General features: G+C 37.9%; 1 protein-coding gene and 1 long non-coding RNA gene across 3 annotated transcripts in view; one reads left to right on the top strand and one right to left on the bottom strand.

Moving 5' to 3' along the window:
- EDIL3 (EGF like repeats and discoidin domains 3) overlaps positions 1 to 14,079 on the bottom strand; it is a 446,774-nt gene extending 432,695 nt beyond the window's left edge. For both annotated transcript variants that reach the window (XM_007977476.3, XM_007977484.3), the window contains exon 1: positions 13,507 to 14,079. In XM_007977476.3, coding sequence (XP_007975667.1) covers positions 13,507 to 13,573 — 67 coding nt within the window. In that variant the 5' untranslated portion in view covers positions 13,574 to 14,079. The remainder of the gene's footprint in view (positions 1 to 13,506) is intronic.
- LOC103224155 (uncharacterized) overlaps positions 13,697 to 21,441 on the top strand; it is a 33,204-nt gene continuing 25,459 nt past the window's right edge. Inside the window, exon 1 of the long non-coding RNA XR_494003.3 lies at positions 13,697 to 13,797. This is a non-coding gene — a long non-coding RNA (uncharacterized lncRNA). The remainder of the gene's footprint in view (positions 13,798 to 21,441) is intronic.

The raw sequence follows: 21,441 nt of genomic DNA, 5'->3' as shown, positions 1-21,441 counted from the left end.
GTTCCCAGGTGTTGTCTCTTCCTCTCTGCCAAGTACTTCTGATTTGAGCAGGTGTGACTGCATGGTGGGAGGAGGGAAAGAAGTTATGCTTGGAGGAAAGTTACTGCTGGTGAAGCTGATGGGAGTAACTATCAGGGCACTGGGGCAATGAGTAGATCAGAGGACTACCTGCAGCTCCTTCATATGATAGTTTAAAACACCACTGAGTACTTTGTTTTGTTGCACATACTTTTCATGTCAAACCTGGCTAATAAAATAAATAAACGAAAGTTTACTGTCTAGCTCCCATATAGTATTAAAACTATTTCATTGTAATTTGGTAACCACAGATAAAATCTGAATCTTCCTTTTAAACTGTTTATAAATCAGACAGCTATGTAAACAGTAGGTCATTTATTTATTCAGCCCCTAGAGTTTGCCACTACAAAAGTATTTACTGTTTTATAATAATGTATCATTTGTACCATGATTCACAAGTCAATGCATCAGTGCATCAAGTAGAAAACAATTTATTAAATAACTTAATGAGTCTATCAAAGGAACACATTTTTAACCATAAAAAGATTTATATACCAGCACAGTTGTTTTTTCATGTCTGCATACATAAAGTCAGAAAATAAATATTAAGTGAGTGCCTACTAAATGGAAGGTAGCGTGTTTGGAGCTGGATACACACTAAGGAACAGAGATATTCTTCCTGCCTTCATCAAGCTTACAGTCTATTGGAAATAAGATAAAAAATAAATGAGCAAATAAATGATTATACAACTATAATTTTTGAAAAGTGCTATAATATATTTAATTATGATACAGTGGTAGAATAGTAACAGGGAAATATGATGTGTATGTATGTGAGCATGAGTTACTTGGATAAGATGACCAGAGAGAGATTCTCCAGGCTGTACAGTTTAAGTTGAGGGATGAGTTAGAAACAGAAAATCTGCAACATATAGAAGGTGATACATATAGATAAGAAGTATATATATATAATGTATATAAATAAAGAGAGAGAGAGAGAAATGATAATTTCAAGATCATGAATACTTAAAGACCCCCCACCAATATGAAATAAAAAAGCTAAGGACAGAAATTTGTGTGTTGCATTATTATTTAGCACATATGTACATGATACAAAATAACAATAAATAGCATAATAATATTATGTGTAAGAAATGAAATTAGGTTACTCCATATCTATGAGGGGAAAGCATACCTCATATAATAGTAATAACAATTATACTGAATGCAGAGTGAAAAAAAATAAGTTAATTCCAGCGAAGGGAAAAGCAGCATACAATTATGAAAAATGATATACATTTTACTTACATATCACTTGAAAATGTGTGGCCTGACAGAAAAAACTAACTAGCAAAACAATAAATTAAACAATAAACCATCACTTCCTGTCTTCTTATTCATTCCCTTTAGAACCCCAGTTCATCCTTTCAGTCCAACCACAATCTATGGATCCCATCACTTTTTGATAGTACTCATTTTATTAGTGCCCGCGATGTGAAAAGAACTTTAGAAACTATCTCAGTTTGAGATTTAATGTTAATTTAAAGATTACAAATTCAGAATGTAGCTTCAAAAATTAAAAAATACAGACTAATGTATGTGGCAGTATTTTAGAGAAGCACATCCTTAGAATTCTCTGTTGAGTTTTTGGCAAGCCTGTTGAATAAATACGTAGGCTACTTGGATGGATTCCAAATGAAACAACTAAAATGATGAAAGGAGTGGTTTACAAGGACAGATTAAAGGAAAAAATATGTATGACTTCAGCATGTCAGAGAGTAAAAAAGGAACATTATGGTTTACAAATATTTGAAACATGTAGATTTGAGGGAAAAAAAGAACTCTGTGTACAAGGTACACAATTATGAGTGTATTAAAAGGAGAAACGAAACTATTCCCCTGGTAATGTTAATTGTTTTACAGTAAGAACATCTGGACAAATGACCCAAGGATGGGCAAGAATTAAAACTGCCAAGCAGACATATTAGACATTCCTAGTAACCTAAACTATACAGACCTCAAAATACGTAGAGAGCCATCTGAACAAGATAAAGTAGGTCAGGGAACAACTGCAGATATCTTCCTATCCCCCAGCTGTGTTTTAAATTTAGAAGGAATTCTTCCGTGGATTTGGGGCTTTTCTCTGTAAGTGTGCTACAGTGAAAAGATTCCTCGATTTGGATCCATAAGACCTAGTTTTGAGTGCTGATTACTTATTCTATTCTCAGTCCATATCCTCATCTGTCAACAGGGATAATAATAACCCCTTAGGTTGTTGTGGGTTTTAAAAGAGCTGTTTCTATGAACACATATTATATGTACTTAAAAGCATTGCTCTTAGTGAGACCTATCCGTTATTATTAAGAGTGCAATGTGTCAAAAGCTATAAGATGAAGACTGTCAAAGAGGATAATGCCTGAGACTAGGCAATTATATATCTGTCATCTGCTTAGAGTAAATCGGCTCTCCTCCAAGACACTGCTTATCTTGCAGCCCTCTTAACTGGATACTGTTTCTCCTCATATCACTTCTGGGTCTGAACATGTGGTACCGGTTCCTTTGCTGCTCCAGGCCACATCCAGAACATATTCCCTCCTCTCTCTCTAAAAACACCTAGTTTTAATTTCATGTCATCTTTGCTACTCTACCATTTCTTAGTATAAGTACTCCAGATCTCTAAACTACACCCCCTTATTCCTTAAAGATTCCTGGTTTTGGTTTGCTGTTATCCTCCCCAACATTTCTTGGGGCACAATATTTTGTGATTTTAATAACCACAGAGATGATTTTTTCCAACACCTGGCCATTCAGTGCCAATTTTCTTCCAATCATCATGTCTTCTACCCTTCCTGAAACATAACTTCTATAGCCATACTCTCATGTTTATAATTACCAAAATTTTAATTACATTGGAATTATTACAATATCTCCAAAATCTTCTTCCTTCAACCGTCACTTCCTGTCTTCTTATTCATTCCCTTTAAAACCCCAATTTAATCTTTCAGCCCTACTAGGATCTATAGATGCCATCACGTTTTGATAGTACTTATTTTCTTAGTGCCAGAGATGGATAAAAGATTTTAGAAATTATCTTAGTTCAAGATTTCATAAAGCAAAAATGTTGAAATCATCCAGATAAAGCAAAACTGAGTGTAATCAATAGAGAAATTTGTAAGTGGTTAAATACTTCTGGAAATGCATAACCACAGAGGCCAGGTTGGGAAACACACAAGAAGGATTAGAAATTAGAGTAGTGACCAAGAGTAGGGTCAGTAGGAATGAAGGGTGAGGAAAGGTAAAAGGCAGAAAATTCTGGTAAGAGACAGAAACTCTGAGAAATTTAAAGTACTGGTAGCTGAGTAATTTCATGTGATGTGAAAATCTAATAAATAGCATTGCCAGTAGGTACTGAAAAATAGAGATGGAAATCATTAATGTTGGGATCTTCCAGGAAGTTTAATATCAGATGTTAAAAGGGCTACAAGCTCATATGTGAAAGTTTTTAAGGGGACGAATGATGGAGAAGAAACAAGGTTCTGAAGCCACTGAGGAAATAAAACATGTTATGAAGGTTAGTAATGGGCTCCAAAGGGGAAAGAAAGTGTTACGTGCTAATGGAAAGAAAGAAAGTGTTAATGTTGAGAAGCAATTTGAAATAGTTTTTGAAAACGCAAGCAGTATGCCAACCTCTCCTTTTCATCTCGAGTCCAAAAACTGAAAAAAAAAAAAGGCACAACTATAATTACCTCAAGTAAAGTAGTACAGGAGAAAGGAGTAAAAAATAAGTTGGAATCAGAACATATAGATTCAAATTGAAACTACTCACTCCTTCAATTCCAGGTCATATGACTTTTTTGAATCTCAAGTCCTTATCTGTTAAATTAGATTAAGAATATCTTCTGTGCTTATGTTCCCTAAAGTAGAAATGTTTCTTAAAGTGGAAAATACTTATGTTTTCTAAAGTGGAAAATGCTTACGAAACGTTAACCACTGTTTTACTATTTTGGAGGAAAAAATATAATAATGCATGTGGAGGTACATTTCAACTGTTAAACAATTTACAGATATGCCAAGGAAGAAAATGATGAGGATGAGCTCATATTAGACGGCATATGATATGGTTTGGCTCTGTGTCCCCACCCAAATATCATCCCGAATTGCAATCTCCATATGTTGAGGGAGGGACGTGTAATCCCCAAGTGTCCAGGGAGGGAGGTGACTGAATCATGGGAGGGGTTCCCCCATGCTATTCTTGAATAGTGAGTAAGTTCTCAGGAGATTAGATGGTTTTATAAGTGTTTGGAAGTTCCTCCTTCACTATTCTCTCTCTCGATGCCATGTGAAGAAGGTTCTTGTTTCCCCTTCGTCTTCCACCATGATTGTAAATTCCTGAGGCCTCTCCAGTCATGTGGAACTGTGAGTCCATTAAACCTCTTTCCTTTATAAATAACCCAGTCTTGGGTATTTGTGTTGTTTTTTTGTTTTGTTTTGGTTTTGGTTTTTTTTGAGACTCTGTCACCAGGCTGAAGTGCAGTGGCATGATCTTGGTCACTGCAACCTCCGCCTCCCAGGTTCAAGCAATTCTCCTGCCTCAGCCTCCTGAGTAGCTGGGACTAAGGGCACACACCACAACGCCCAGCTAATTTTTGTATTTTTAGTAGAAAAAGGGTTTCATCATATTGGCCAGGATGGTCTCGATCTCTTGACCTCATGATCCGCCCGCTTCAGTCTCCCAAAGTGCTGGGATTACAGGTGTGCGCCACTGCGCCCGGCCTTCGGGTATTTCTTTATAGCAGTGTGAAAATGGATTAATACGGCATAATTCTCATTATTTTGTAAAATACTTAAAATTAATCCAGTCTGAGGTTTTATTTTTTAAATAAACCATATTTAGGTTGAATAATTCTTCACATAAACCATAAAAAAAGTTCTAATTGATGTGGTTTGAAACTATTTGGTGCTTTTGTTTGGCTAAAACTTCTTAACGGGGTTATGTGGAAATAAAATTAAATGAGCATGAGAAGTAAGGCAAATTAAATATCTTCATTACACTAGGAGAAATAAAAACCTTGTTAACCTCTAAAGTCACTTTGTACTATATGATGTATCTGAAAATCACAGAGAAAGCATGCTCCTACACATCACATTGAATAGCAATGAAACAATGTAGAGGAGAAATGAAATCCTAGAACATTAAAATAAATTTAAAAATCACGCTGAAATCAAACTGAATGGCAAGATTTAAAGAAAATATATTTCAAACCACTTCCCAAGTGCTCATCTTCTTTCCATCTTCACTATTCTTACCAATGATGCATTCTAATATAATAACACTTTCTGACCAAAGGAATGAGCATACTCCTTCATTTCTGAATGTGAAAAAAAGAACTTTACACTTTACCAACCTAAATTTGAAAATTTTAAATTATTGTCCCAAGAGAATAAGTATAATTTAATCCTTCTAAAATAACTACTGGTTAAATAATGGTTAGGCAAAATGTGTGTGTTTTACAAATAATAAAATCATTTAACAAAATATCTCCATGATATACAAGATGTGTCACTCATTGATACAGAGCATCCTGTAATAGTGAATAGGACAAGCTATAGATCCTAAGTTTAACATGCTACTTAGTGGCTCTATGATCTTGGGAAGTTATTTAACCACTCTATATCTCCATTTTCTCATTTATATTTCAATAATAATGGCACCTGCCTCAACAGTTTTGAGAATTAAAGATGAAAATTAGAACAGTGGAGCACATCGTATGCAGTCAATGCATGTTAGACTTGAAAGATATTAGAATGGATGCACCTTGTTAACTTATCTAAGACTCTTAATGCTGACATGGTGGTGGTCCTTAAGCGATTAAAAGAAAGCCAAAAAAAAAAAAGAAAAAAGAAAAACCACAGAATGATGCCTGAAAAATAACTGTTTCTAGGCCAAAATTAAACTTAGAAGTGTCAGAACCTTGCACCTAAAAAAGGGAACAATCACTTGGAAACAGCTTTTCTTTTAATTGAAGGTTCATAACAAACACAGTTAAGTACTTTATATCCTGCCTGCACTTGAATATTATATTATCAACAATGCTCTTGCAGGACTGTTGAGAAATATTTTCAAAGTAGGCTCATTCTACAATACACATTATAAGGAATAGTTATGTAAGAAAGTGAGAAACAAAGCTTTTAAAGTTCCTGAAACTACTTTGACCTATTTTTATATATAAGAGACATACTGCTATTTAAAATGTGCAAGTACTTTTGCAGGCGAACTGATGGGGGTGGGTAGCTACATTCAATTCAATTTATATTAAGTGTCTGTATGGGTTTTGTTGTTTGTTTTGCCTGGTACTATTCTAAGCTCTAGCTCTGTAGAAAGCACAAAACATGAAACAAGAACTTGGCATATAAACACTAAAGCACTGTGAATGGTAATTTGGTTTTTGTTTGTCTGTAAACAACATTCCAAAAAAGTTAGGGTTTATAATACAGAAGTTAAACTACAGAAAGATAAATAAACAGAAAAAATAGCATAGTTAAAATGAGAGTTCATATAGCATTTGGAAAGAAAATGTGATTTAAAAAAAAAAAAAAAAGAGTGCAGCAGAGTTGTGAGCACAGACCTAAGGCTCAGGCCTGGGGTGGGGTGACAACTCTACATTTAGAGAGGGATTTATCCATTTATTTCAAATAAAATACATTCTCCAGTGTTTCCACTCAATTGTTTTGGACTTTTCTGCTTGTGTCATGAGCCCATTTCATCCTGGCTGACCTCATATAATCCCCAGTATCAGTAAAATCGAAATGGTTCCCCTGACCTAAAGTACAAGAGGGGATTTAAAGGATTATTTTGCATTCCCAAAATATACCGCTTTGTCAAATACCAAGCACAAACCTTAAGGAATGCATGGTGGCCTAACCCCATTTAGAGATTATCATCTTCAAATCAAGCATATAGCCTCTAACAGGAGATTAAAACCTTGGTCTTCCCATTTATAAAATATTATATCATATTAACTTATTTTAAGAGATCAATCATTTTGATACAAGCCTGTTTTAGAAAAGAGAAAAGGCAAAGCTAAGTCAATCTTCTTTCTCCATAGTAACAATCACATTCAAAAGTGCTTTAGTGCTTAAAAAGCCTTCACCTAAATTCTTGTACTTAAATCCTGCATTCTAAGTCACACACTATAAATCCGAACAATTCCTACACAGTTACTGTCACTATAATAATGCATATTTTAAAACAAAATAACCAGCACATTTTCTAAAATATAACCAAATAATTGCAGGACATTTTATCTACATTGTAAGGTCTGCTTCTTTTCTACAAAATTGAGTTTTGTGTCTTGTAAAACTTTATTACCTTAGGATAAAATAATTTAAAAATACAAACATTTTATTTGACACAAAGGGAAAAGTCCTAAATACCTACATTGTTCAGATATCTAGCTATTTCATCATTAAGCAGGTTTTCAAGCTTAAACATTTTTGACCAAACCGTATTTTTTAATAACGTGTACATTTAACTGCATTTGCACCCCCAAAATGTTGACTATCTTGCTATGAGGCTTTCTCTAGGATGCAAAACCAACATTAGCACCAGTTATTGCATTCTCTTATATGTTGACACCCTTACCACCCCCCACCCTCTACCCCCCAACTGCAGGTACCCAGTTTTTGGTACTACAAAGTATCACTATTTTTATATATACTATTCGAGTCTCCTCTTTGTCTAAAAGTTGGCATGTTTTACTGCTCTGATTAAGCCTGACCTATTACCACATATGCTTTTCACTTTCTGGATTCAGTTTATAGAGTTCCCAGAAACTTGAAAGCCAAGAGAAATAAGCTTTTCTATGATACATGACCTAAGACCTAAATATGACATCTATTTTTGTGGTCAGAAGTCTCTGATTCTCCTAGATTCTCAGCTATGTTATATGTGGACGAAGCTTCAAGGCAAGTGGCTTCTCCACAAGTGGAGTGGATATAAATTACTGTATACTTGATAGCTTTAGGTAGGACAGTGTGATCAAACAAGGTGTAAAATCCTGAGTTGCTACATAATTTAGATCCCAATTTATTTTCACTTATGTTTTAAACTTCAGATTTGGTAGGCAGAGGCTTGACATTATCATCTTCCTTGTCTTTCCTCACAAAAAAGTAAGTTACAGGTTTCACAATGTTTCAAAGATTTGCGATCTTTTAATGATGACAAAATATCATTACCAATTTTACAGTAGATGTTGTGTCCTATTTGCCATATACCAAGGAAATGAGGGAGGAGGGGAGAGGAGGAGAAAGAGATGGAATGAAGGAGAGAGAAATTTTTATCTTAGGAGAACTCTGACACAGAAAGAATGCCACTGGAAACCGACTGTTTGGCACAATGTCAGTGACTGTATAAAAAACTCCTGAAAAGGGTGTAATGGTGAATCTATAACATAGTTTTGAGGACTACATCAGCAGATGCTAGAACTAAAAGTTATCAGTGAAAAGTCAATTGAAATCAAAATAAATTAGTTCAAGTCCCTGACAGCAGTTAATACAGATGAGGCACATATATAAAAATTAATAACTGGCTGAAATGGGGTATAACAAAGCTTCATTTATCATGACATTTGTCTCTTTTGGCCACATGACTTGTTTTATGTAGAATCTTGCAAGATCTAAAAAACATACACTTTACCATAATGACAAAAAAAAGTAAATAAATGCACTCATCTCTTTCCAGTGCAATAGATGCACAGGAATAAACAGTTGAGCATATATATCTGTGTAAATCAATATAACAGAATTTCTATTTATGAAAGTTATAGTTCATATGAAGAATAAGCTTAGAAAGGATGGTATAAATTTCTTTAATAATTGTTTTACTACAAACACCTCATAGCTCTCCGTGTTTTTCCTTGGAAGGTACTCAGAAAACTCCCTCAAAAGTAGTAGTTCAACCTAAGTGTGCACTTGAATGTCTGTGTTTCCAAGTTAAAATCTTATGGTAGAAGGATTCTACCTTACAACGCCCTCTTTTTTTCTTTTTCAGAGAAGCGCTGAAAACTAACTGATAACATTAGTTTCATAGAGAGTAGAAAGTTACTTTACGTGGATCTGCAGATTCACATTTATGACTTTACTTCTTTTATTTTTCCTTTTTATTTATTTATTTTTTTCTTTAAAAGATCTTCGTTGATTATCCTGACACCTGCTGGTGAGGGCACAGTTGATTCTAGTCTACTTTTCCCTTCAACAACTTGCTCAAATCAAAGATTTTTAGGGGTATTTTCAGTGACAAGTGGTAATACATTCAGTTTAAGTATTTGTAGTACTTAAATTATTGCTGTATTACATAGGAAACCATGAGAAACATTTTAATAAGTACTTCACATTGGCAGCCATTTGACTCTGTCTAGAAATGTATGTTTGCTTTGATTAAGCAAACAACATTACAAAAATGAAGAAATCATTTTAGAGGAATATTTATATAGTCTATAACCATAGAACATCGAAGGAAGATGCTACGCATCTTCCTTAAAAATAGTAATAGGAATGGCTTAGCTTTGGTTCTCTGCTTTTTAAAATAATAATGTTAATTTTCAACCTACTTAGCAAATAAAGAGTAAATGATTAACTATGATGGAAGCCATAACACTAAACACATATTTGCAAAATTTGCAAAATTTGCAAAAAAAAAAACTGAGTTCTGAAGCCTGCACTGTTTCTTTGACAGAGATACAATGACCCTATTACATCATAATCTCACTCAAAGCTATTGCACCTGCAAGTGTGTGCAGTAAACAACAATTATCAGAATTACTTTTTTAGGCTTCAAGAAACTCTCAAAGGGGGCAAGTTTTAAAAAACTGTAGACAAATGACAACATATACAGTTCATCCCATTGTGCAAAATCTTTCAAAAATGAAAAGTTTTACCCAATTAAAACTTTATCTTAAAATTAATAAAATTAATAGCTGGTACTACTAATTTAAAAACTGTCAAGCTTATATTTTGTAATGGTATTGAGTAATCATGCTACTTTATTTTAGTCATGCATATCTTATTCCTTCCCTTTACATTGCTATAATTTTATGAGAAGAAAAAAATCACATGTATCTAGAGAGAAAAGAAAACTTTATTAAATATTTATTTATAATACCCTAGATTTTGAATACATGATTTATATGAACATTGATGTCAATATATTTGAGAAAATTACATTTTTAATTTAGAAAAGTGTTCAGAAGTACAATACATTTGCCTAGTTTTGAAGATCTTTGCAACTTCAAGATCAAAGAAGGAAAAATGGAACATCTCAATTTTTTTCTGATTTTTTAAATTATTGTAAGTCTTTTCCCAAAACCATATACGTTTAAACCAAATACATTTTAATTCTAAGGAAACATTTCAGAAAAATCAGAAAAACTTTTTCAGAACCAGAGGAAAAAATTGTGTGTTGTATCACCACAGTGGCCAAAATTTTGCATTATTGCAAACTTTCACATGAGAATACTTTATTTTCACTTAATTCTTATTTAATTTGATATTTCAGAATTATTTTTACATGTTTTGCCTTGACTCTGAAGTTAGCATTTATTTTTAAAGTATAAAATTTAATGACCAGGTAAATTAGGCAATGAAGACATCAATATGTAATAATAATATTATAACTACATAAAAGAAACTCCTTATTTCTGTATAAATATAACTATACTAATCATAAAAGGTTAGTATTGTTATCTGGAGTGAGACTATTCAGGTATTAATTTATTCTAATGTAGAATTAACTAAAAATCGCCATTGATTAAAAAAAGAAAATGCAAATGCCAATGATTCATAGTATTTAGGACATGTCTAGACATTTTTAGACGGTGCCATTTGCTTAAAGACTTCAGGCACAAACTGCAGGCACAGGGACAGATTGCATAAGATGTCACGTGCTTGCTGCAACTGTATGCATGTTATTGAATTTTTTAGAGCAACCCATACCATGAATAATTTAATAGTTAATAAAATATTCAATCTGACTGATCCATTGGTTTAATTTTAAAATAAAGACGACTCATAAAAGGAGTTACATATCCTTATCAAATCCCGGGCATTAATGCAAGTAAATTGCAACCCATACGTAGGGAAAACACCAATTTCTAAAAGACATGAGATTAATGATTGGGGGCGGGAAGGAGTGCAAGGAAAATTCTGTGTTAGCACTGGCTTCAATAAGTTTGTCCGAAGTTTAATTGTTTGGAGCTGTCACGGAAGCTGTACTCTGCCTTCTGCAGAGGTGAGGGAGAAAAAAATTAGAGAGGTGCAAGTTTTAACAGAAAGGGCTAATGCAAAATGGTCTGTTTCTTTTTCCTAAAGCCTTTCCCCTGTCCGCACAGGCTAGCTGGGGGGGAAAGAGAGAAATCTCCTGAAGAATATGGAGTATCCAGCTTCCCGAGCATCGTCTAAAAGAATCAGGATGGAGAGTCCAGGCAACATCTCCACGGTTGGCTTGTCTGGCGAAGTAAGCTGCGCCCTCGGCGCAGGTATCTTCAGGAGACAGGGCTCCTGGCTGCAGCGAGCCGGGACTCGCCGCGCCCCAGGGCTCCGGCAATCAGACCCAGCCAGGCAAGCGCGGCCACATAGGCTAGACGCACTATCTTCTCCTCCATCCCGCGCCGCCCTCCACCTCGGAGCGGGGACGTACGGTGGTGGCGGTGACACAATGCGTGTGAGTGGATGAGTGTGTTTTCGTATTTGGGGTGGAAACGTAGGCGGGGAAGAGAAGGAGGAGAGGGGAGTGCCTGCAGTCCTTCCCCCTTCCCTTCCTGCTAAGAGATCAAAGTGCAGAGGAAATCCAGACGGGAAATGAGAGAAAGGAAAAACAGCAGCCGTGGAAGCACTCTCTTTTTCATATCGCTGGATACTCGGTCGAGCAACTACTGGAACCATTACCATTTCTTAACCTTTAGTGGAGTGGCTGCCTCTGCCTGATAACTGGAAGGGCACTTTGTAAACGCAGGCGAGGCACATACCTACACACAAGCTTACACGCTGGGGGAAAATAACCACATTCTGGGGGACGGAGGGAGGCCCAGGCAAGTCGCGGCCATGGATCTCTACTGCCAGAGCTGCGAGGGCATCTGGCCAGCAACAACCGGCTTCTTGGGCGAACTGTCGCCCAAGAGTCCACAATTTGCTTGTGAGTCAAACAGATGGATAGGTGCATGGATGGATGGTGCAGAATATTCATACTCTATCTAATCTCAAGTGGATTGGAGTCGACACATTTTTAAATCCATCTACCTTTTTTATAGGCACAGCATTTAAAACCCTGTAGTTCACTCAGCTCTCCACTTGAAGCTGCCTGCAGAGGATTCTATTACCCGCGGATCCCTCATAAGGGGCCGCCCGCATCTGTGAGCGCAGGAGTGGCACAGCTCCCCCACGCACAGCTCCCACTCGCCTCCCTACACACCCTGCCTCCCCCGCTGCCCTTTTCCGGCGACAACTTCAGCCCCGGCCGGGGGCGAGACCCGGGTCAGGACAAGGGTTTGTATGGACAAGCTGCACCTCGCAGGGGACCTGGAAGTCGCCTAAACTACCCAGCAGAACACTCGTCGAAGTCCTGCATTTTCTTTTAAATGCTTTTTCTTTTTAAATTTATTTTATTTTTATTTTTCTGTTTTTATTTTTTCGTGCAATTCACAGAAGGCATCAATCTCTCTACAAGCTCTTACAACTTTTCCGCTCCTGGGCGGGGACGCGAGGGGTGGCTTGCCCCGCACTATTCCCCATTACCAAGAGTTAACACTGGTACCCGGATGGGGTGCGCAGCTAAGCTCCAGGCACCTGGGGTCAGACTAGGAGGGGCGGGTTCCTGGGGTTTGCTGTAATCGATGCTGCGCGTCTGGGATGGGGAGGCAGGAGAAAGCCGAAGTGACCTGTCAGACTCCTCTCCACCTCACCCGCGGCCAAAAAGCCCAGCGCCCGGTCTGGGTTTGCGAACGGCTCAGCCCGTGCCCTGCGCCAGAGCACCGCACCCGGGGGCGGACGGCCCTGCAGCTCCCCAGCCTTTTCCCGCATCAAGTAGCTGACGCCCGGGCGCACTGGCTTCCCCCACTCCCACCCCCACGAAAGCCCTGCCCGGCGTCTGCAGTCAACGTCGCCCGCACTGCCTAGGGAGGGTTTGCGCCGAGACCCAGTGGCCGAGTGAGCCACGGAGTAGCTGGTTCCTGCAGACGTTGTCCTCTACCGCTCCCCACCGTCCTCCTCTTTCCTGTATCTCACCCGGCACCCTTCTCCCAGCTCGGCTCCGCGCACTCTGCTCAGACTTTGCAAGCACTTTCTCGGGGCACCCAGGACTCGACGCCTCCTCCGCGCCGCCAGCGGCGCTCGCCACCCTTGGCACGCCCGAGGGACCGCCTCCGGCCCCCAGCGCGGCGTTTCCCAGGGGACTCCCAGCCCATCCCTCACCCAGCGGCCCGGGTCCCGACGCCTCACCTTTGCCGAACTGGGGGACACAGAGGCTGACCCCGACCAAGAGCCAGACGGCTACCAAGCACTTCATATTCCGTCTCCCGGACGTGACCCCGGCTGGTCAGAGGTCGTCGCGGAGGGCAGTGTAGCCGAGGTGGCACCGCAGGGCAGCAGCAGACTCCGCCCCTACTAAAGAATGCCAGAAGACGTTCTCTTTCCGCAGCGCTTTCTTAAACAAATTCTTGGAGAGGGCGAGAGTGGCGACTGAAGAGAGGAACCTTTCCTCCCCTTTTGCCTGCGCTCTGGCGCGCGGAGGTGGGTGAGCTGCGGGGAGCTGCCGGCGGGCTCAGTCCTCTGCTGCGGGTGGGTCCCGGCAGAGGCGCTGCGGGCGGGGCCCGGGCTCCCGCGACCGCCCCGGGTCTCCTGCGCGGGCAGGCAGACCCACTGGCAGACGGGCGGACGGGGCGCTCGGCTCTCGCTGTTCTCCGCGCGGCGGCTGCGGGGCTTCTGACTTGGAGAACAATGAAGCGTGAGCTGGAGGGAAGCGAGCGGGCCGCCGGGAGCGCACTGTGTACAAACAGAGGCGGCGTGCGTGTGAGTCTGAGCCTGGCAGGCGCGCTCCCCACTCCCCCGGCGTCCGCCCGCCCTCCGCCCGCCCTCTTATTCACTGCCCGGGTCTCCCCCTCCTCTCTCTCTCTTTTGCTCTCTCTCTCATCTTTCGCTCTCTCTCCCTCTTTTCTCCCTCCTCCCCTCCTCTTTCAGCTCCTTATGCTGTAAGAGAGAGGGAGACAACTGCAGCCACACCCTAGCACCTAGCACCTGCCACCACCTCTGAAGTTCCTGCATTGCCTGTACCTTCTCCACACGTGCTGGAGACTGTGGGGTTAAGAGCTGCACCCTTGCTGCCGAGAGTCCCTTGGATGATTCCAGCATTGACTTTATAATTAACCACGTTAAGGATTCCCCTGAACTTCCTTTCTCAGTATAACCAGGAAAAGAAGTTAAGAGATTTTGAAAAGTGGCTCTTGGGCACAAAACTGCATGAGAGACAGAACCCTGCAAAGTGAATTGCCCCGTATTTCTTAGGAAAGGCAACGTAGTCATCAACCAGACTCTAATCAGCTAAGACAGGGCTGCTCTGCTGTTCTGTCTACATTTTAGTTAGCTCCAGGGCTGGGAAGAGAGGGTTGTGGGCTCATCTGTTCACGAGGGCAAAAGGGTGGTAGTGAGTAGGAGACATGCATCTCGTTAGGCAGGACATCTGTTTCAGAGAAGAAGTGGGGCGAGTTTGGGAACTGTGCAAGAACATAAAAGGCAGGGACAGACTCTTGAAGCATCAATAAGGTGGATCAAATTTTCTTTCTATCCGCCAAAATAAATGGACTGGTTTTTGCAATGAAAGTGATTGAACCAAAAATACAGCTCATGGCTTACAATTGTGCCTTCTTCTCTGTTTTTCGGTTAGAAAGATTGCTTACTGTACATGGATCCAATTCCAGCAGTTACAGGTACCAAAATGAAACAGGACTTCTTTTTTTTTTTCTTTTTTTTTTTCTTTTTTTTTTTTCTTTTTTTTTTTTTTGGCTCCTGGAGAGGGAGGTAGGGAGAGAGACAGAAACACAGAGCTGGAGAAATTGAAAGAGAAACATTCTGGAAGGCAAAGAGTTGAAAGGTGAATCTACTAAGAAAAGAATAATAGAGTGCAATTAGCCGTGGAACTATATCTCCATTTGCTTCTTTGAGCCCTTTAAACTTTGATTTCTACCTTCCTTTTGAAATTTTAAGTGAAATGAAGAATGCAAGGTGAATGGAACTGTAATGTTGAATAGTGCTAGGGAGGGTTTAAGGTATTGTATCACTGGCAAACAAACAACAACGGAAAAGGAAGGAAGGAAGGAAGGAAGGAAGGAAGGAAGGAAGGAAGGAAGGAAGGAAGGAAGGAAGGAAGGAAGGGAGGGAAGAAAAAGAAAACACCTTTCAGAACAGGGTTTGTTCAGATCTCACGATTGGTGGGAGGGTTAAAACACATTTTTTAAAAAAACTCAACTTGCTAAGAGAATGAGAGAGATTCATTTATTTACTGTCTATTTATATGCCTAAAGCCACAGATGTTAGAATAAGACAGTATTGTCCAGAGTTGTAGCCAAATCGTTTCAAGGAATCAAATTCTAACTTTCTGATGCATCATCATTACTTCCTTTTCAAAGTATGTTTTCAGTCACCCTGTGCCATGTTCATCCTAAAGTACACTTTGACTTTTGAAATGAGATGTCTGATATTAGTTTTAGGTATTATTGGTAAAGGATAGTACTAAATCCTAAAAATGTAAAGTTGGAAACCAGTCTCTCTGTAATGACATATTTAAGGAAAAAAAGGAGTGTGTTAAGAATTTTGTGTAGTTTTCTATTTTATTCCCTGTTTATTTCCACTTTTTTGATAGTATTTGACCTTAATGAGCATTTTAAGAAGTTAAATTATTTTTGACAACAGTGTATGTTTCTAAACATGTATCTTTCTTTTAATCTAAAGAAGGGTTTTTAAAAACTCTAGTAGGCGTAAAAGTACATTACAATGCACATTCTATGCCCAAATACTTGGTGCGGGGACAGTAGATGACATTCTCTATTACCCGATAGACAACTTATGAAAGATGTTGCCAGTTTTATATCTCTGCTCAATCAAAAATTGATACCTAGTCTTAAATCCGTAGCTCCATATTCATAATCATCCCCTCTTTTTTAACCACTTATTGATAATGATCATCTACCAATAAGCCTTTCATTTTGAAGATTCTAGGCACTTTACCTAATTTACCTTGATAGGATTCATTTCACCCTTACTGCACTCACACATAGCCTGTTCAGAAGTGGAATATAAGAGATGTTAAAAGACAGCAGAAACTGAATTATTTAAAGTAAAATAAAATTTAAAAAGTAAAAGGATGAAACTCTATTGTGAATCTTTTACCTCACATAAAGTGCTAAGGGACCTTTGCTAATCACTGTGATCCAGCCTACAGTTTTATAGCTTCTCCTAATAGGAGCCGAAAATGAATCTGTACATCCCTCAAAGACAGTGTTTCTCAAGTTATTTTCTGCAGGCCTCCTTTTCCCTAAGATGTTAATAGGCTTCTGGGGCGGGGGGGAAGCCATGGTAAAATAATTTGGGGAGACATTGCATATCAAAGCAGACTCTTAGAGATTCGTGGTGAATGTTAGTATATTAAATACTTTGAAAGGTCCTGTGGTTAAAAATTTTTTTCAAAAATATTTAATCCAGCATTTTGCAGACTTTCCTTTTTGTACTATGACAAACTTTTTCTTAGAACACCTGTTAGCATACTAAATATTTAGTGCTGCAACGGAAATAATTTGAAAATTATGCTTTAAAACAAAGCAGAATAAAGTAGCAGCAAAACGAAAAAGAGACTATAAAAAGTTCACTGGGTTTTGTTATGGGCTGAATGTTCCTGCACAACTCCCTCCTCTGCCCCCAAATTCATTTGTTGAAGCCTAAGAACCTACTGTGGTATGTTTAGATGTAGAGCCTTTGGGAGGCAATTGGGCCATAAGAAGAGCCCTCATGAGTGGGATTCATTCCCTCATAAGATGAGACACCAAAGAGGTGATCTTTCTCTGCCCTCTGCTACATGAAGACACAGTAAGAAGACAGCTATGAACCAAGAAGCAGGCCCTTACCAGACACCATATCTGCTGGTACATTGATCTTGGACTTCTCAGCCTCCAGAACTGTGAGAAATAAACGTTTATTGTTGAAGACACCCAGTCTACAGTAATTTGTTATAGCAGCTGAAATTGACTAAGACAATTTAAAAAAATTAATCTCATTGACTATCAATTTGGATTCTGGAGCATACCTGGATTCAGGTATACATTGGATTCAGGGCATATCTGAGCTGGAATATCGTCTCTATCATTCTAACTCCTTTAATTAAATTAAAGTCTGTTAAGCACCAAACCTCAGTATTCTCATCTGTAAAATGAAGGTAATAATAGTATCAAACTCATAGTGGTAGGTTGTGGTGTTACACAAAAGGGCCTAGTCCAGCACTGGACACACAGTAGTGATGATGAAAGATAATGATACTGATAAATAAGAAGGCAATAATAATATACATAACTCCAAAAGAATTTTTCTTAATACCTGATCCTCTTCACTCCCCATCTCCCATCCCCATTAAATTACCTAGAGTTTTTAGTCCATCTTTCAGTTTGTCAAGCAACGAATAACACTAAATGTAGTCTTTTTTATTATCTTGTAATTATGGGATTGTTTATTATTTTGCATTTTAAAACTTTGTTTTGAATTTCCAAAACTTTTTATTTAATATCTAAAATGTCCTTCTACTAAAATTTTGCTCTCAGCCTCTGAGACTGAAAGCAGAAAATCCAGCCAAGACCACCTCAACTTCTGACCTACGAAACTGGGAGTTAATAATTGGTGTTGTTTTAAACTCCTAAGTTTGTGGTAGTTTGTTATGAAGACTAATATAGTTGGTTACTATTGTTATTCCAACTTCAGGGAGAAGGAATAAGTCATGGAGCAGTTAGCTTAATTGTCCATCCTCTTAAATTAGTAAGTATTGGAGTCAATAAGTGAATCTAAACAGCATGAATCAAAAGCCCACTGCATTCTTCTGCCAACAATTATGAAGAGTCAACTGTATGCTAAGCTCTAAGGCATTTTTACATATATTGCTTTACTAAATAAGTTACCTCAACAACCTTTATGAGATAAATATTATTATTTTCATTTGACTGCTGAGGAAACCAAGAATCAAAACCTTTAAGTACATTGCCCAGGATCAAGGTGGCAGTGAGGAATGGAGCCAAGAACTAGTATCAGAGCCCTGCTCTGGTTCCAGGAGTGATTTTCATAGCCATTGTGTTAAAATGCCTGTTTAGACAGTGGTCTAACTTATTTATTGACATTTTCAACTTCAGTGGTTACAATTATAATTGTCATTTTTTAGTACAGTTTGCATTTCTCCCTGATCTTCTTGAGGCATCATTTTAGAATATACATTGCTGAAATGTAGAATTTCAAGCACATTTTAAATTCTCTACAATATTTGCATAACTCATAACACTTTTCTTCATTGCTCCCACAAGCACCAAGATAATTCTTTCCTCCAACCCTCTGCTCATGCTGTTATCCCCACCTGAAATGCCCTCTTACAAATCCTACTAGCTGAATTCTTGTTTCCATTTAAGACCTCCCCGAATTATTCTAGCACCAGAGAACCATCATTTCTTAGAATTAATAATGCTTTTTATTTTTTTCTAGTGGTTTCATTTGTGTTAATCATATTTTTCCAAAGAATTATATGGTTCTTACCATTTAGATAAATGCATGTCTTAGACATAGCTAAGTGTTATGTTTTAAATTTCTTCAGTCTTTCCACTATAAACATTAAGGACAATTAATTTTTAAGACTACAGATTTGGTAACAAATCCCTACTTCCTAATATTTCCCTACATGATTCCCTAATGGATGCTCTTTCCAGAAAATGTGCAGAGTCATTAAGCAGGAGTGTACTTTTGCTTTCAGAATTTGACCCTGATAGGAGAAATTTCTGGTGCTTCTAATTCTTTCCCTCCAGTTTCCCACTCAAACTCATTTCAGTGACTTGGTTTTTAGCTTCCTGAAATATGTTTGAATAATTAATATATACACACAATAAAAGTTCAAAGGTACAAAAGAGTGTGCAGGAAAATAAAATTTTTCCTACTAATGACATTCCTTTATTACGCAAGGTTATTCCCTCAGGGCCTATTGCTGGTATCTAGTAGCTAGGCTTGTGCATCCTTCTAAAGATACACACACACCCCCCCCATATATGTGTGTTTATGTATGCATATACTTGTGCATATATGTGTGTATATAGAGTGTATATGTGTACACACATACTTTTTACAAAAGTTACTAAATTATTTAAACATGGATCTTGCCTTTCTTCACAAACGTTTTGTGTTTTGAAATTGTATCAAGGACTGCATAGTATCTGTATATGTAAATCCTTTTTGATAGACATTTAAGTTGCTTCCAATCTTTTGCTATTGCAAGCAATATTACAATGAATACACATTTTGCACATGTGTGCAAGATAAACATATTAGCATAGATTTCTTGAAGTGGCATTGTTGGTGGGGGGAATGTTCATATAAAATTGTGATAGATATTACCAAATTGCCATTCATAAGGTGTCTATGAGTTCATCCTTCCACCTGTACTGTATCAGACAGCTTGTCTCTCTTTAGTGTTGCTGATATGATTCTTAGGAATCTTTGAAAGACAAAAAAATGGTATCTCATCGTTTTGAATACTAATTATTTTTACTGAGTTTGAGCAACTTTTCACATATTTAAAAATAATTATTTTCTTTATGTGAACTGGCATTTTATGTATTTTGCTTTTATTTCTACTGATTTACTAATCTTTTTATTGATTGGTAGGAGATCTGTATAAAGAAATTAGTCCATTTGGGGTCTCATTAATGTCAAAAAATTTATCCAGCTGGTTCTTGTCCTTTAACCTAGTTTACACCTGTTTGTTTGATTTTATTGTGCTGAAATAACTAAAATATTTTATATTTGGGTGATGAAATTTATCCACCTTTGCTTTGTGATTTCTAGGTTTTGATATTTGCTAAGATAGACTTTCAGTATTCTGAATTTATAAGCATATCTTACAATTTCTTATAGTAGTTTTATGAATATTTCATATGTGTTTTTACAACTTTTACCAAATTAAAATTTGAGAGATAACATTTGTTACTATCTTACTTGTTTTTTAAAAAACTACCAGTAATAACAAAACCATATATTGAATAAATTCATATATTTTAAATTGATATGACATGCCAGCTCGCTCACTCAGTCACTACGTATTTGGCTCTACTGCTTGCTTTTATAGACTGTTTCCATTGGGTTATCTATTCATATGCCAGCACTACATGCTTAATTGTTGTTTTAAAATGTTTTTTAATGACTACTAGAGTAAACATCATCTACTTTTAAAAAAAAAATACTCCCTGACTAATGTACTTTTTTTTTTTTTTTTTTTTTTTGAGGCAGAGTCTCGCTCTGTCGCCCAGGCTGGAGTGCAGTGGCCGGATCTCAGCTCACTGCAAGCTCCGCCTCCCGGGTTCACGCCATTCTCCTGCCTCAGCCTCCCGAGTAGCTGGGACTACAGGCGCCCGCCACCTCACCCGGCTAGTTTTTTGTATTTTTTAGTAGAGACGGGGTTTCACCGTGTTAGCCAGGATGGTCTCGATCTCGTAACCTCGTGATCCACCCGTCTCGGCCTCCCAAAGGGCTGGGATTACAGGCTTGAGCCACTGCGCCTGGCCACATTTTTTTTCCTATATGAACTTTAGAGTGAGCTTGTTTAGTTGAAAAATTGTAATAAATATATTTATGGTATTAGTATACCTATGTATATATCCACATTTTCTTTTATGTTTCTCTTGTTAAGTTTCTACTTAGATATTTAATATTTTAATTTCCTATCTAAATGCAAATTTATGCATTATATTTTGTAACTGACTTCTACATTTATAGGAAGGCTATCTGTCTGTGTGTGTGTGTGTGTGTGTGTCTATATGTGTGCACTAATGTTAAACCCACTTATTTTATAAATTGTAAATTTTCTTTTATAATTTACATTAGCTTTTTAGTTTATTATTTTGAGTTTTCTAGACATAAAATCATTACATCTGAAAAGGACATTAGTTTTACCTCCTTACCTCCTCTTCAAATTTTCATGCTTATTTTTTTCCCATCAAATTGTTATAACTGGCATTACATAATAGATTTTAAATAAATGGGCACACTTGGACTATTCTTCACTCTAGTAGGGCCACTCTAATGACCTCCAAGGCACAGCACAAGGACTCTTGTCTCCCATTTCCAGTGCATGCACTACGACCATTTTCT

The sequence above is a fragment of the Chlorocebus sabaeus genome, chromosome 4 (assembly GCF_047675955.1).
Source record: "Chlorocebus sabaeus isolate Y175 chromosome 4, mChlSab1.0.hap1, whole genome shotgun sequence".
NCBI lineage: Eukaryota > Metazoa > Chordata > Mammalia > Primates > Cercopithecidae > Chlorocebus > Chlorocebus sabaeus.
The sequence above is the reverse complement of the archived record's forward strand: the minus strand, read 5'-3'. Positions and strand labels throughout refer to the sequence as shown.